Genomic DNA, 17,132 nt, shown 5'->3' on the forward strand with positions numbered 1-17,132 from the left:
AAATTTTTTTCAAAATTATTTTTATAAACTTACGAATGAAACATTTTTAAGAAAAGTTTTCCGATGTTCACATATTTTAAAAGCAAGTGTGACTGATACTGTGGCATTCTGACTAAATTTCTTTCATCTTAAATATTACATGTTTAATTTAAACTGTGGGAGGCACATTAATTTTACCAGGGCAACCGATGCGCCTCAAGCACCAGCATTCTTCACTTGAAGTGAGAAATTGAGTTCCAAGAGTAAATAAAAACAAGATTGAAGGTTTAAATCCTCTGCTAGGCTTTTTGAACTTATATACTCATTAAATGTTTATTGGAGTGGTGGGATTACAAAGGATTTAGGGAGCTTCATCAACTGGTATATAGTTAATCACTAAGTAAAACACTACATTTGATAAAGTGTTTCTCACGATGCCACATTCAATCCATCTTAATGAAAACTGCTTCAAACTGATTTCATTTGAGAGCACTTGGTGATGAGAGTACCCCTGGTTCTTTCTGCCTTTTTCATGAGGAATTTAAAACACTGTCCAAAGCAGAGCTCCAACTTCAGTAAAACAGGTATTCTAAGATCTTACATTTAAATATATTATGACAGAGTTTTGACTTCTGGCAACAGGTCCATCAGTTTTATGACCTCCTCTCATGTCCTTCACTGTTAGAGGTGTTCACTCAGTTGAGGGCCATATTTATCACACACCTGCTAAGTACCTGGAATATAGAGCTTTCCTGCTCTTGAGATGCTCATTGTCTAATGGGGAAGATAATATCAACAGATTTATATAGTATAGTATGCTATAGAAGCCAAGAGGAGCGGTGCTTCATCTACCTCAGAAAGTTTAGGGAGATTTCTTGAGGAGATACATCTGACCTGAATCTTATGAATCATACTTAGCCAAATCACAGAATTCTAAACAGAAATAAAGGTCAAAAGCAAAGGGAAGAAGATTAAAACAGAACTACAACCAAAAAATTAAGACCAAAAGTAAAAAATGCAAGATAGAGAGTTGGATTGCAAGGCATGAGGCGGGAAAGATGAGCAGGGGCCAAGGCATTGGGAAGGGGCTCGCATTCCCTGTCATTTAAGAGATATTTATTGAATAAAGCTTACCTTTTATCTTTTGGTAAGTGAGAGCCAGTGGTTATTCACTGTAATTTAAGTTGCAGAAGTGTTACTAGTGGCCATACCATGATTCCCTAGGAGTTTCTTTAAGCAGATTCTTTTTCACCCTATAACCTCTCTACCTCTCATTCCTGCTACTTCTGAATTTTGTACAAAACAGAAAGTGCCCTATAGAATGATTAGACATTTGTAGTAACTAAAAATCAACAGCAGTAAAAATCTCAGTGCCAGAGTTTATCTCTTATATGAAGGATTATTCCTTTCCTAGTTGCGTTCCTCCCCTTGGGAGACTGGCCTGTTTATTCTGATTTCAGATCCAGTGATGTTTCCAAATATTACACATAAATTAAGGAAACTAGTGCTCAATTCTTAATTTCCTGCTTAGTAACTCTGTGGCCCCAAACAAGTAATCAGCCTGTTTCTTATCTTTGGACAAAAAAAAAGGAGTGTGGGGGGAGATAATGATATGGTTGTTTTGAGGATTAAATATGATGCTATCCATATATGCACCCAGCACTTTGGCTAATGTGCTATGAAGCAGTTTAGACTATTTGAGAATGTTTGTAAAAAAAAACTGATTTATTCATGCAATTCATGAACTAATTCTGAGAATAATTCCAGAAAGGAATTTTGAGAACCCCTATGAGTATTTACAGCACTAAAATAAGTAGTTTACTTTAACAGGATTTGTGATCAAGTTTTTTTACATTTACTTTTAAAAAATCAGCCCATTTTAAAGTAGTACTGTTTCTACTATATCATGTTAAAAAGATACCTAAATACCATCACTGATCAATATTCAAAAAAAAATAATAATAATAAGTTCTACACAAATCTGCAGCCATAGCTGTAGTTGGTGAGTTTCTGGCTATCCATTAGCCAGGAAAAAAGAGGGAAATTTATTTGTCCTTTAAAGAATATGCCCGGTTTGTTCAGCTTGTCTTTGTTTTCTTTTCAATTTAAATTCCGTAAAGGCAGACAATGTCCTTACAGTAATTTTATATGACAGCTTATGATAGCAGCCTACACATGTGTGAGATGAGAACTATGATGCTAATATAGTTTGTTAAGTATGTTTGTTCTACAAATAAAATATTTGTTGTTAAAAAAAAAAAGGAAGAAAAGAATACAGGTGCATTTAAAGTAGAAAACAAGTTACCACATAATATGAAGCCTAAAAATAATCATTATTAAATGTTATTTTTACTTTTAAACATGATTTTTAAAAAATCTCCAAATATGTGTATCAGTAAAAAAGTTGACATGTTTTACATAAATGAAACCATACCAAATATGCTGTTCTATAATTAGATGTTTCCACTAAATAGTATATTGTTAGCTCTATATTTAGAATTTGTCCTAATTGTCCTACTATCCTACTACCCTACTATCCTACCTAATTAAAATTGTAAAAGTCTTCAGTGTCCATATTTAAATTATTTTTTAGTTGAAAATTAAATTTAGTAAATTAGGTTTAAGGAATGCTGCTTTATAAAACATTCTTTTCAATTTACTGCTTCTCACCATCTTTTTTTTTTTTTTTAAAGATTTTATTTATTTATTTGACAGACAGAGATCACAAGTAGGCAGAGAGGCAGGCAGAGAGAGAGAGGAGGAAGCAGGCTCCCTGCGGAGCAGAGAGCCTGATGCAGGGCTGGATCCCAGGACTCTGGGATCATGACCTGAGCTGAAGGCAGAGGCTTTAACCCACTGAGCCACCCAGGCGCCCCTTCTCACCATCTTTTTACAAACAATTCAATCATATTTGAAAAACACTGTAGGTAAAATTTATTAAGATATCAGAAGTAAGGCTGATTTCCATTTATGGGCTTTATCCGTATTTGTATCATTACTCCCAAAGGGCCCTTCCTGGCCCTAGAAAGTATTTGTTATTCATATTACTTATTTTAAAAGGATTAAGCTGAGTTTGATCTCTATAGTATTTCAGTTGTAAATTCAAGAAATCTGTTTCATAGCTAATCTTAAACATTAAAATAAGAGGTATGATAGAAAGCACAGTAATCAAAATTTTTATATTTGGGTTCTGGTTTTTCATTTACTGGCTATGTCCTATTAACCAGATTAACCTTCTCCTCTGATCATCAATTTCTGCATTTAAAAATTTGTATTGTAATACTTCATAAGACTCTTTAACAGAAAATTAACATAATTGAAACATCTTTGAAATGTGTGTGAAACATTTTTAAGATTGTTTACTTATAAGTAGATGGACATTGAATATATCAGGCAATTTTGGTTTGAAAACTAGACCCTGATACTGACTGAGCTATGTAAGCCTTTATTTTACTTTCTCTAAAATGGGGCTAAAAATACCTTGACAATTAACTCACCTTGGAAAATGAGCTCTTACATTAATAGTAAACAAATTATTCAGATATACATGTTAGAGAACATGAATAGGCCTGTTTAGTTGGTATATATGGTACTTGTAAGGGAACAGTAGAGGATAGGCCTAAAATAAAGTAGACTGGGTTTACTTTCATTATGGAAATCCCTGAAGACCAGATAAAGACTTTTGTTGTTAGTGGTTAGCCTTGGAAAGTTTTTGAAGAGGGAGACACTGTCAGAGCTGTACCATAGACATAAGCAATGTGGTAGTTGTTTGTAAGATGGATTGGAGAGGAGAAATTGGTGGTAGTGAGACTGAGCAACTGTATACACTTGTATATGTATAGTTGTGGAATGTCAGGTATTGGTTAGAAAATCATGGTACAGTAATAGCACAGTGTTCACAGTCTTTTTGGTTCCTGAATTTCACAGCCTATTAGCTTTTGTGCACTTTTTTATACCTCTGTATCTTCCAGGATCCTGATTCTCCCATACCCTCCTCAAAATGCCTAACAAAACTGCTTCTGATATAGACCTAGGCTAATGTGTTCTGGCCTTTCTTTCCTTTGTGGGACATTTCAATAGAATCTGTTGATTTTATATTTGCCTTGTCATTTACAGTCTCTTATAAGGAATGGATATTAAGAAAAATCAAAGTATTTCTGATGTTAAGTAGTGCATAGTATCTTTATTAAATATATTGGAAACTTAAATTTCCCTAGCATGTACAATTACGAAGAACTCTGTAAATCAGTTCAAAGACAGCAACCGATTATGGGTAAGCAAGGTAAACAGGTACTTCACAGAAAATATGAAAGATGTTCATATTTTCCATAATATAAAAAATACAGATTAAAACTACACTAATATATATTTTCACATATCATAATAACAAATTTTTTCCTGCATATATACCTAAGCATATGAGAAATAAGATAAATACAAGAATATTTATTATAACATTGCTTATAATAGCAAAAAATTAGAAATACTTTAAATGTCATTCACACTATGGAATACTGTGTGACCATTAAAAAGAATGAAGCCACTTCATATATATTGATGTAGAATGATGTTCAGGACACTTTGCAAAGTAAAAAAAAGTGAGATACATAACAGTGTGTATAGTACATCTCCTTTTGTGTTGTAAAAATTATGTGTGTATATAGATTATAAAAATACAGGGATGCCTGGTTGGCTTACTGGGTTAAAGCCTCTGCCTTCAGCTCAGGTCATGATCCCAGGGTCTTGGGATCAAGCCCCATATCAGGCTCCCTGCATATCAATGAGCCTGCTTCCGCCTCTCTCTCTGCCTGCCTCTCTGCCTACTTATGATCTCTATCTTTGTCAAATAAATAAATAAAATCTTAAAAAAAAAATACATTGACCAACAACCTGCTATGACTTCAACCATCCTGGGTCTCAAATATATGGAATATGGCACACATGGCATTTCAGATAGATGTACACTTCACTATTGCACTATTACAAATCCCAGTAGGCTCTCCTGTGTGGGTTAAATGGACTGGACCACATGCTAACAGTGAAGGCTCTCCCTGATCTTTTGCACGAAGGCTAGACTAGCGACCTCATATCTTCTTTTGCCTTCACACCTACTTGGCCTTTCAAAAACAGTGTCCCCCTCCTCTCTTCTCACTAACCAGATGTATAAGATGGAGCTTTCTGAATAGCCTGTTAGGTCATTTGCATTAGGCTTAGTGTTAATTACAGTCTCTTAAAGTATAATTCAGGGCCCATTGGAGGTTGTGAGAGTCTTTCTGGTGGACCATGAACTAATCCATAAATGCATATCTTTTCTTTAAATCTTCTGGGTTAATAGTACAGTTCCATGGACTGTCATTTTTATGTATGACTAAGGATTTCTTATAGTTAGTCTATTGTAAGAATTACGATTGGGTTTGGTTGCTTGTAACAGAAAAAAAATTAATAGTGGCTCAAACAAAATAGAAGTTAATTTCTCTATCCCCTTCAAGAAGTCCAGAGGTCCCCTGTCCAGGCCTAGGATGGTATATCAGAGAGTCAGAAGCTCAGGTTCCTCCTATCATGTTGCTCCACTGTGAGGTATACAGTTCAGGTTAAGTCATGATTCTGGATGGCTACAGGAAATTGAACAAGCACTTCTGCTTACATTAACCAGAACTTGGTTATTGGTTACATAGTCACATTTGTTTAAATGGAGGCTGAGAAATGTATTCTTTATTTCAGTCAGCCATTAATCCCACATAAAAAAAAAATACATAAGAGATTTCCTCACTGAGGAAGATGTGGAAAATATTTAGGAACTACAGTCTCCACCATTCCTATTAAATGAGTACTTAAGAGTTACTACAATTCTGTATGCTTAAACTTAGCTTATTTTTATAATTCACAGTGTTCTACTTTGGAATCTGCCACACTTAACAGTACTTGACAGTAGTAAACAGTTATTGAACATGTACACCCATATATCATTAGAATTCCTGTGATTTTTCAGCAAGAACGCATTATTATCTATATATTTTAAATTAAAAATTACTGTTACTATGTCTCCAGTTCTTTATTGCTATGATTCCTCCACCCCTGGAGTATGGACATGACGAGATAGGTAGGCTGTGGGTCCTTTTTCTCTTCTTCAGTGTCCTGAAAGGGAGAAGGAAGTGTTAATGTACCTCCCATTCATCCACATTCTTGTTGTTCTGCCTGTTTAGCAGACCACTGGCTAACCAAGGATAGTGTTATTCCTCTCAGAAGAGAAGATCAAAAAAATCCTCCCTGTACTTTTATGAGGCTGCTCTTCCAGTCCTTGGCACTGTTTCTAGGTGTTCATCTAGAAAACCAATGGGATGAGATCTTTGATCCAGCCCAAAACTGCCTACTTTCTTGCCTCCATAATCCCACTCCCAGCCTCCCTAAAGAGCTTGCCTGCCTCTCTCCAGTTTGCTGTAATAGCCTATCACTTGAACTTCTATTTCCTTATTTGTAAAAATTTTAGTCATATGTTGGTTTTCCTCAAAAATATTTTATGACCTGAGTATTACAGTCTGAACAATGAAAACTGATAAAGCTCTGTATCCAGTGAAAATCTGCCAGCTTATTTTATGAAAAGAGTTTGGTTTTACTTTACGCCTTTTTTCTTTGTGTAACCTGTGACTTTCATGTAAGAATTCAACCTACTTGAGGCCCAAATACATTTGTGTCATTAAGATTTCAGAGTTCTATCCAAAATCTCCTTCAGGAAGTGAGAGGAAAAAGACACCATCTTGGCATCACCTCACTTTCAGTACTGGCTGTTTCCTTTTGGAACCTCTCCAGTTGGTTGCTGCCTGTTGGTCCCTGAACTCAGCTTTGGGAGCCAAAAATGCAGTGTCAAATGATTCTTTCCACAAATCAATCTACATTGATTCTTCACCCTTTAAAATTACTAGCTTTGAGTTCTTTGAACGTATCAGGCTACTGACATTACTGGACCTTACCAAACTTTTGTCTGCTTTATCTTTTTTTCATTCTTCTTTTCCTATCACCTAAATTTAAAATTTAGCTCAAATCAGAGATAAGTCCTTTACTATATCCTGCTTTTAAAATTTAGCTTGAGTATTCCCTTCATAAAGCAGCAACATTTCAGTTGGCTAAGCATCTTCCTTCAGCTCAGGTCATGATCCCAGGGTCCTGGGGTTAAGTCCTGCATTGGGCTCCTTGCTCAGTAGGGAGTCTGTTTTCCCTCTCTCTCTGCCACTCCCCCACTGTTCATGCTCTCTCTCTCATTCTCTCAAACAAACAAATGAAATCTTTTTCTTTTTCTTTTTCTTTTTTTTTAAAACAGCCAAACAGTGTTCATGGTTAGACCCTAGGACCACCTGTGTTATAGCACTCATGTTACCACTACATCTAGACAGTGTGGTACTTCTGACCCTCAAAGCTATATGGCACCAACAGCACAAAAAAAATGAAGTAGCTTTCCTAAGGTCACATAGCTAGGAGGTGGCAAAGCAGGAATTTGAACCAGACGGTGTGGCTTCATGGTGCCCTGCTTCTAATCTCACCTTGTAGTTATGTTGAGTCATAGTTGGATGCTGGGCTGGGCCTATGAACATTCATATATAGGAATAGGATTATAGAAGTGGGCAGTGTACTGGAATGATCTGCTTGGAGCCTGGATTTAAAACAATAAATAAGAGAGCTGTAAGGGACATTTTGAGGTGGTTGGAAAAATTTGAATATGGACTTTACATTAGATGATACTGTAACAATATTAAATGTCTAAGGTGTGATAAAAATATTATGGTTATATGAGGGAATGTCCTTGTTAGGTGACAGACACTGAAGTATTTAAACTGGAAGTGTCAAGATGTGTGCAACGTTTAATGTTTCAGGGAAGGAGGCATACAATGAATTTAGAACAAACATGGCAAATGTTAATAACTGATAAATCTAGGGGCGCCTGGGGTGGCTCAGTGGGTTAAAGCCTCTGCCTTTGGCTCAGGTCATGGTCCCAGGGTCCTGGGATCGAGCCCCGCTTTGGGCTCTCTGCACAGTGGGGAGCCTGCTTCCCCCTCTCTCTCTGCCTGCCTCTCTGCCTAGTTGTGATCTCTTTCTGTCAAATAAATGAATAAAATCTTTAAAAAAAAAACCTGATAAATCTAGGGTGAAAGATAAGTGAGTGTTTATTGTTGAGTCAGTGTATCTGGTCTTTGTATCAATAAACTATTCCCAAACTTAAAACCAAAAAATAATAATAATAATAATAGTGGTATGATTCTGATGATTATGGTGATGATAATCATCATAGTAAAGAAGAAAACAGAAATAAAGTCAGGTCCCAATTCACATAAAGGAAATTATTTTATTTTTAATGTATTTAATTCTTATACTGAAAAATTTATGAACTACCATTTATAGAAATTATTTATCCTATCAATCTTAAAATTTTTGAAAACACAGACTATGGATGTTCTGGTACTCAAAAAGAAACTAGAAAACTTCCTTTCAGTCCATCAGCAAATATTTTCTGAGTGTCTGCTCTGTGCCTGGCTTATTTTGAGACATAGCCAGCTCATTTCTTCCAGCTCTAATGTTCTATGGTTCTGTAATGCTAAGTGTCTAAATACAATAGCTACTGCAGCTCAAGGCCAAATCACACTGGTTGCTGTCAGCTTGGCATTTCCTAAGCATCAACTTAGTACCTTAGCTCTCGGATTTGAATGTGAAGATTAGTGAGGCCCTGAAGGCAGGGACACAATTTAGCATCCCAAACATTATTTCTAGTAAGAGAAATGAAGGAGCTTCATAATCTTTAATAAATTTCCAGGGCTATCATTTCTCTTGAAATTGCTTTCAAATCCTTTATTTTGCATGGATAGTTCTGGACTCTTCATCCTAACAACTATATTTCATTCAGCACTTGCTATGGGCCAGGTATTGTTAAAGAAGTACTTTACCTGCTTTATCTACAGTTCTTGAAACAAACACCCATCTTGTCCCATGGTCACACAGCTTGTAAGTGCAAAACTGGATTTAGCACAGAGCTTTTTTAACCTTTACACTATGTTACCAAAACCTAGATCACAAAGATGGAGTCTAAGAAGAGTGTAGCTTGCCTTTGTTTACCAGACTTACACTCTCTCTGTCAAATTAGAAAGACAAATAAACATGTTTTCCTTAAGTGTACCATTCTTACCACTTATTGGATAGTACTGCCGTTAAATTTTTGTTTCCCCATACACCAGCAGCCCCCCCAACTCTTTAAGGGCACGGAAACTTTGTTTTATTCATCTTTATGTTCTCAATGCTTAACTCATCGGCACTCCATAAATGTTATTGAACTAAACTATTAATGGGCCAAAGGGAAAAATGGTTACAGAAATGGAAAATAAAACACTTTCTCATTTTTTCCCTATGTGCTAGGAAAATTCATGAAGGCTGTTTTCTGATATGCTGAACCCAGTTCTCACTGTTGGGGCCTGTGTTTAATTGAGCTCAATAAAATAATCAGAAATCAAAAAAAAATTATCAGAAATCTGAGTCTAGGGCTCATTTAGTTGTGCCTATAATCTAATCAGAGATTTATGTAGTCCAAATTTATTAGCATTTGCTTATTATTAGGAGGTTTCTATTTTGCTTGTTATTACTGTCAAAATAGCAGAAGAAAAATTTTTGTTGAAGGCTTATTATGTTAGAGAGAAAAGATCATTTTAAGATTATTCAGTTTCCCTTTTCAAAGCTATTATGGGAGTCCCCCAGCCTGAAGATTCTCTTCTGATTACTCTCTTTATCATCTCCTTTCTCACAGTTTAGAGCTTAAAGTGAGAACTTTTTTTTTAAGTGTGTTTTCCTGGCATCTCATGTTTAACAGTGTCAGGGGTTTATGTCCCTGGAACGAAAACTGTTTCTCCAGAGCCTTTTTTCTCTCAGCTTCCAGTGAAAAGAGGGGCGAGGCGAGCCAGTCGCTTACCACAAAGCAATGCCACCACAAAGGAAAGATTAAGGGTTTAGAGAGAGGTCAATGTGGGTTTTTCTCTAACTAAACACTTTCCTAAAGTTTCCTTGTGGAAAAATAATGAAGTCATCTCAGAGTTTTTAAAGAATTTTTATTTCTTTTTCACCGTCTGCATTCGCTTGTCTTCTCAGCATGGATGTTTAATCTTCCTAGGCTTTGTGAATTGGCCCAAATGAATAAGTAGTGAGCTGTCTCTCTAGGAGCTAGAGGCTTATTCTAAGGGCCTAATCACTGAGTAAACACATCTTTGCCCTCCCTCTCACAACTGCGATATAATAGTCGAGATTCTAGCACAGTAACCTGGATATTGCAGGGACCAATGCTTTGAAATGCAGAATGGTTGATCCTCCAAAACAGACAGTGCCTGATCTTCGCCTGCCTCTTTCTTCTTTTTTAAATTAAATATTGCCAAAGAGATGCTGTTTTATTGCTTGATATTGTGCATTAGTGCCCTGGATTTCCAAGTTTAGTTTCAGTCAACACTGTCGGCTGCACTTATAGGGAACTCTGCATGTTGGGTTTCTTAGTAGCCTCTTTCGGCACATGTGTGTTTGGTTTGGAAGAGCATTTAAATTAAATCAGTGAGATAGCAATGTAAATCGCTAATCTCTTTCCCAAAGTCTAAATGTTCCATTGCAGCGTTCTTGAGAGAAATGGGCGTTTTAAAGATTTAGCCATTGCCATTGTTTGGTTAGAAATATGCTGATTTAAAAGTGGACAGCTCTCTTGTTCCCAGTGTCTCATTAAATGTAGTTGCTGAGATACGATCAAGCAGAATTAGAGGTTGACATCCCTCTGTCTATTCAGCTAGAGAGCTAAGAAGAGGAGCTCTGAATTTGTTAGTGCTACCAGGTTCACGTTCCTTTTCTTAAAGCAGCAGATTTCTAGATTCTTTTACTGAAAGTGGTTTGTCATGCTGTTGCCATTTGGTATCTTTTTTGCCAGGGGGTTGATAATCAGCATTCAAGTTTCTTTCATCAAACATGCCGAGACCTTTGCTAACTTTAAGGATGCAAAGAAGACTGAAAGAGATCTAGTCCTCACCTTTGAGAGACTTTGTCTAGAGGGGAAACTGATAAACAGTGACTATACTAATTGGGAAGAGATAGAAGCCCAGAAAAGGAAGCTCTTAATTCTGCCAGAGGGAGTCAGGGAAGGTTTCATAGTGGCATTTGCTTTGAGACTTAAAGGATGAATAGGAATTTACCAGATAATTGTCTCTGAAACTATGTATCTAATTACAAACTTCATAGAAGCCAGCTACTATTACCTGTAGACATCAACATGGGTGAAGAAACCCTGAGTCTTTCTTGCTCACCATTTTATCACCATTGCTTCCTCCTTGGCCTGACACAGTATTTCAACAAATGCTTGTTAAATGAGTGATTAAATGAATTGACACATGAAAACAGCTACTCTTGGAGTAACTGAGCTACTTAAACTCAGGAATCCTCTCCTTATTCCCATTACTTGTTGTCTCTGAGGCCCCAGAAGCATACTAATGTATGAGCAGTGGCCAGTCTGGCATCTTCATATTCTATAAGCGCTCCAAGACTTGACTACAGTATGGTTGATTTTCCTACTACTACTGTAGTATCAAAGAAAGAATACTAGGCTTGGCATCAGGAATCCAGGTTCCAATCCCAGATGTACTACTTACTTACTTGTTATGGTAGAATTTAGGACAAGTCTGCTTTCTAAACCTCAGTTTCTTTGTATGCTAATAAAGTATGCTAATTTTACAGGCTTTTTCTGGGGATTAAAGTAGATAATGGGTGTGTAACTAACAGTGCCTCCTATTCGTAGTAGATGCTTTTGGGATCTTAATCTACCTATGTACCTCTCTGGCTACCCTCATCTAGTATAGAATTTACCTTTGAAGAAAATATTCTAATGATTAGTTTCTTATTATTATTGTAATTTGGATTATTTATCAGGATAATTCCAAGCATCAGACTTCAATATCCATTCATGACATGAGCCTTGTACTTTTCTATAAATGTCCTACTTTTTTGGGAATCCCAGACAGTGAGTTTTTCTTTATTATCATCATATCCTTATTTAATATGAAGGGAAAGACCCTAAGCTTCCTTAAAAGTTTCCCTTGCCAGAATTTCACAGATTGGTTTGTATATTGTGTTTAGCATAAAATTCTATCTCTCTGTTTCCTGTCAACTTACTGTTCTTAAACTCCTCTCTTCTACAAGGTGGCACCAAGAAGTTTGTCAGTGACAATGTAGGCTCTTTAATCATCATTGTCATTGTTGTTGTTAAAGCTGACATGTTGCAAATTGTGTTGCTCAGTTTCAGTTTTTAGTCCCAGTTATTTTATTGACTTCCAACTATGATGGAGGACACTTTTAAGAGAGCAAATGCCATTTCTTAGAAGCAAGTTTTATCAAGCAAAGGGGAAGGAATAATTCTCCATATGAGAAATCACAAGGACACTTTCTGAAATATAGACTAGAAAGAATTCATATGAAGTGAACTATTTTCTACCATCCTTCCATTTGCAGTGAGGTGTTACATACTCTAACATAAGGACTTCAACATGAGAACACGTTAAGGGCTTTGAAATTACCTGTGGAAGTAAAACACAACTTCATTTCAGACCTTTTCCTTCCAAGTAGAAGAGACTTTCCAGTGTTCAGATTAAAAACAAAAAATACTAAGAGATTTTGGCAACCAATCTTAATCAGTATTTTTTCTGTGTACAAAGTTGAATAGTTCAAAATTAATTTTCCCTTTGTAAAGTATGTTTTTAATATGAAGAATTGTAAATCCATCTTATTTAAAGAAAATGTAATTCTGTTGCATAGTCTGCTTGAGATAGGCTTGCATGTGTGAACAGGAATCTGTGACAGTGGTCTATAAAACAGAATATAATCTGTAGCCTCTTTAGGGTATAAGGAAGCAAAATTTATTTATATCAGTAAATGCTATAGGAACTCCAAGTATCAGGTACTCTTTTAAAGGGGGTAGCATTTAATTTTTGTCTTTCCTGTTTACATCAACCCATTATACTTTTCCAAAATTCAAGAAATCTTACATTACCGGATATTTTAATTCATCAGTCTTTTTTCCTTTTTCAGAGAAAGCTTCTTGCTATCTACCTCCACCATGATGAAAGTGTATTAACCAACGTTTTCTGCTCACAAATGCTTTGTGCTGAATCTATTGTCTCTTATCTGAGTCAAAATTTTATAACCTGGGCTTGGGATCTGACAAAGGATGCCAACAGAGCAAGGTAATACTGTTGTTCACAAGTTTTAAGTTGGTCTTCTCTTTTTTATAAAAAAGTATTAATTGTATTTGCTTTCTTATCATCATAAATATTTCATCCTCAGCATTAAATTCTCAACCATTACATTTAATTACATAAAAGCTATTTCTTGTAACTAACATGAAGTTATTTACAATGAGAAAATATACCTCAATTTGTAAAAGATTTCTAATCCAAGAATAACCCAAAAAAGAAAAACAAAATACACTGTTTTCATCTTTTTGGTATGGTACATTTCTATGTACTGTATATTCTAATGTTCTCATCTGTTGTTGAATATTTAGAGAAAATAATGTTCAGAAAAGGCAAGGTGAGTCTAGCATATAATCTTAGTAGTAAGTTTATTTTTTAATAATTCCAGTGAAGAAGGCAGGACATTCTGGACGAGTCCATGGAGTTGGTAATAGCTTAACTCTAGCATATACTAATTGATGTAATCGCTTTATTGCACACATTCTTTTGCACACATCCATATTCTCAGTAGGAAAAAAAAGTCCTTTTCCTTGCTGTCAGGATAAATTTACTTAATTTGTTAATCATAGTATCTATAAATGATGAATAATTCTTCATATTTTGCCTATTTGAGTTTCCCATCTGAAGTACATTTCATCATGTTTAATTACACATGTGGCCATAACACCCAGTGATGTTACTTTGGGTGTGTTAACACAATAATAATCACAGGCTGCTGGTTTATGAACAGGGAGATTAAATTAAATCATTTCAAGGCAAGCCTATTGTAGTTACCTAATTTAAATGATCATAGAACAATTAGAAATCATCTGATTTGTTTTTTTATTATTTTATAGCTCACTGAATTTTTGCTCCTCATTTAGACTTTGTTTTATGTAATCTAAACCTGAAAAGAAAGATGATTCTTCCCTTAAACGTGAAGCAGAAGAATGTTGAAGCAATTTCTTCATCTAATACTTCATTTCTTTAAGCAAATGGTTAGGAAATTTCACAGGATGACTTCGTTCTGCATTGGAAATGTGCCCTGTTATACATAAATAAAGAACCTTTAGCACCTGTATTTGTTTAAATTAAATCAGGTTATTATTCACACTCAGTTAAAGGTGATGAAAAGCAGTGCCAAAAACAGATAAAAATGCAGCATCGAAGGTCTTTCATGAGGCAAAATACATAGACTGGAGACTTGACTAAATCTTTCACCATTCACTGGCAGTAAGGAATCTCCTCCTTTCCTTTTATCCACAACTTGATGGAGAAGGAAACACTATTTCTAAACCATCTGTAGTGGCTAAGTTCAGCAGGCTACCTGCTGTTATTTTGTTCTATCCTCCATTTAATTCCTTAGTTCCTTTTATTTTACAATGACAAAAAATTGCAGTGTAGTTTCTTTTGAAAAACAGTGTTTGAGGGTTTTTTTTTATGACTGGCAATCAACAGCCATGTAATTGCTTTGTTATGTTTTACTAAAGAAGTCTGTTAAGTAGCACAACTTTGATACACTAGTAATAAGAGTTTGCAGGTTACAGAGACACCTGTGGTGACCAAAGCGACAGAAGCTGCTTATTAGAAAGAGCCAGTACAGCTGTGTCCTATTAACTCCTTATGACACTTTTTTTAAAACACAAAATAAAGGCCTTGTTTAAGGCTTTAAAGCTATTTCTCAATGAATTGCAGGACCGACTATAAGGTATGATAGGCTATTTCAGTCTACATTTTAAAAAATACAGTATCTCATTATTATTATCATTACATTCATGAAAATGAGAGGAAGTGGTATTAAAGACTAAAAATAGAAACATGTAGGAATTTGCTTTAACAAATACTTATAGGAACAAGAAACAGGGCCGGTGGAGAGAAAGAGAATGTTATACTTACTGGAATTTAAGATACTTGGCAATCCTTACTCAAAATCAAATTCTACAATTACAAATTAAAATCTATTTTAAGTTAAGGTATTACATTTCTCTCCATAAAGCAAAAGAATTATGGAGCTGCTTTTCATGTACAGCTCCTCATTAGTATTGTTAAAGCAAGTGGAAAAGTACACATCTTACACACACAAGGTAAAAATTCATTGGAATGACATATTCCTAAGAGAATAAAAGTGGATTTCTTTTTGCTATATTAAACTGTAAGAAAATTTTAATTAATTAGTTTGGTTTATTGGCCCAAAAAAGGATCAACTTAGCACCACTTTTCTAACCACCCATCATAGATTCATCTAAATGTAGTTGTCTAATTGTTTCTGTTTTTGTGATCTTACTTAGATTTTTTTGCACCACATTTTATCGAAAGTTGTTTGTTATAAAAATTTATTGCATTATCCATTTGATGCTATTAACAGTGAGTAACAAAATATCAAACTTACACCTTCAATTCAGTAGATCGTTGCACTAATACTTATTGGTCAGTGAGCTACATTTCAAAATTTGCTGTGCCATCATTTGCATATTACCAGAGTTAAAAATGACAGATTACTATGTGAAAATATAGAAGAGATTTCTAGGCATCACAAACAAGATTGTTGCTATGAGTTTCCTTTTAAATTGTGATTTTCTTATGATGAATGTAAAAGTTTAGAAGTAAATTCCTTGTGGTTGGCTTGTCTTATCCCATATCTGGCTCTCCCAGTTCAAACTGATCAACACATTTTTTAAAATCGTGAGCCTGTAAACTGGTTAGTCTGGATGACTCCTTAGTGGTTTTCTGGGACTACCCCCTGACATAATAGCTGGGGACATTCGTGCCCAAAATGGGGAGGGTCTTGACAAGCAAAATTACTTTTCCTTAAGAAATACTCTGCCAAACCTACAGAAACATTAGTCCTCCTCAATTTACTGTGAGTCTCTCATGTGTAGAAGATAAGTTAAGGATTTTGAACTAAATGAATGCTTTGGTAAAGTTACAGAATGTGAATGTCAGTTGTGGTTATAAGTTAAATTTCCTAATTTCCCTAACAAGCTAGAATAGAAAAGAAACAGATGTCTATAGAATGTCACTGTTATACACCTCTGTGATGCTGATGATTTGGTATTCCCTCCTCCAAAATGATTCTAATAACTTTCTAAGTTAAATACTTAAGTTTACCAACCTATATCTATATAAAATGGATTAAAATAATTTCTGGATTGCTCTTGGGACATCCCAAATATGAATTGGGACATCATACTGTAGCAGTAATGATTATGTGCCTATCTTCTCCCTCACTAAATTGTGATCTTCTGGAAAGCCTTATTCATATTATTTGTCTCGTTCAACAATGCACTTTAAATTTACAAAATTCTAGGAGAAAGAAACTCAGTAAGCATTACAAATAAATGAATGCATCCAATTCCACCAAAGAATGTGTTTATAATTTCAATATTATATATCTAGATGTAGGTATCTTTCCTGGAAAACTCTGTACAGTCTTGTTGGCTGCCATTTCTGCTTGGAATTCAGGTCCATTAATTCTTAAAGCAGTAGGCAGTAAGCCCTTGTTAGTCTTAAGAAGTGCTAGAGGGTATAATTTCTTAAATATCCATCGGAACAATGATCCTGAAACAGTAGGATATATCTGTAAATGAAAGAGCTGAAAACAGATAAAAGTAAACAAGGAGATCCTGCAAATCACTTCTGAAAGTGACTAAAAGAGTATCTTAAGAAACATATATTTCCTTCATGTTTATTCATTGAATAAATATTTGCTGAATACTTCATGTGGACCAGGATTGGTGCTTTGCACTGAGGGTGAGAAGATGAAAAAGATACAGTGCTTAATGCTCAAAATACTCATAGTCTATTAGAAAGACATAGAGCTAATACATAATATGAAGTATGCACAAGGTGCTTTGGGAATACAGGTGAAATTTGTAGGGAGTTACTCTATCTGAGTGGGCTAAGGAAGGACTTGAAAGAAATGACCCACAG

At 35.2% G+C, this 17,132-nt stretch overlaps 1 protein-coding gene across 3 annotated transcripts in view; it reads left to right on the forward strand.

Annotated features, from left to right (window-relative positions):
- FAF1 (Fas associated factor 1) overlaps positions 1-17,132 on the forward strand; it is a 495,897-nt gene that overhangs the window by 344,875 nt on the left and 133,890 nt on the right. For all 3 annotated transcript variants that reach the window (XM_046003527.1, XM_046003533.1, XM_046003539.1), the window contains exon 13: positions 13,060-13,214. In XM_046003527.1, the coding sequence (XP_045859483.1) occupies positions 13,060-13,214 (155 nt within the window). The remainder of the gene's footprint in view (positions 1-13,059; positions 13,215-17,132) is intronic.

The sequence above is a fragment of the Meles meles genome, chromosome 1 (assembly GCF_922984935.1).
Source record: "Meles meles chromosome 1, mMelMel3.1 paternal haplotype, whole genome shotgun sequence".
NCBI lineage: Eukaryota > Metazoa > Chordata > Mammalia > Carnivora > Mustelidae > Meles > Meles meles.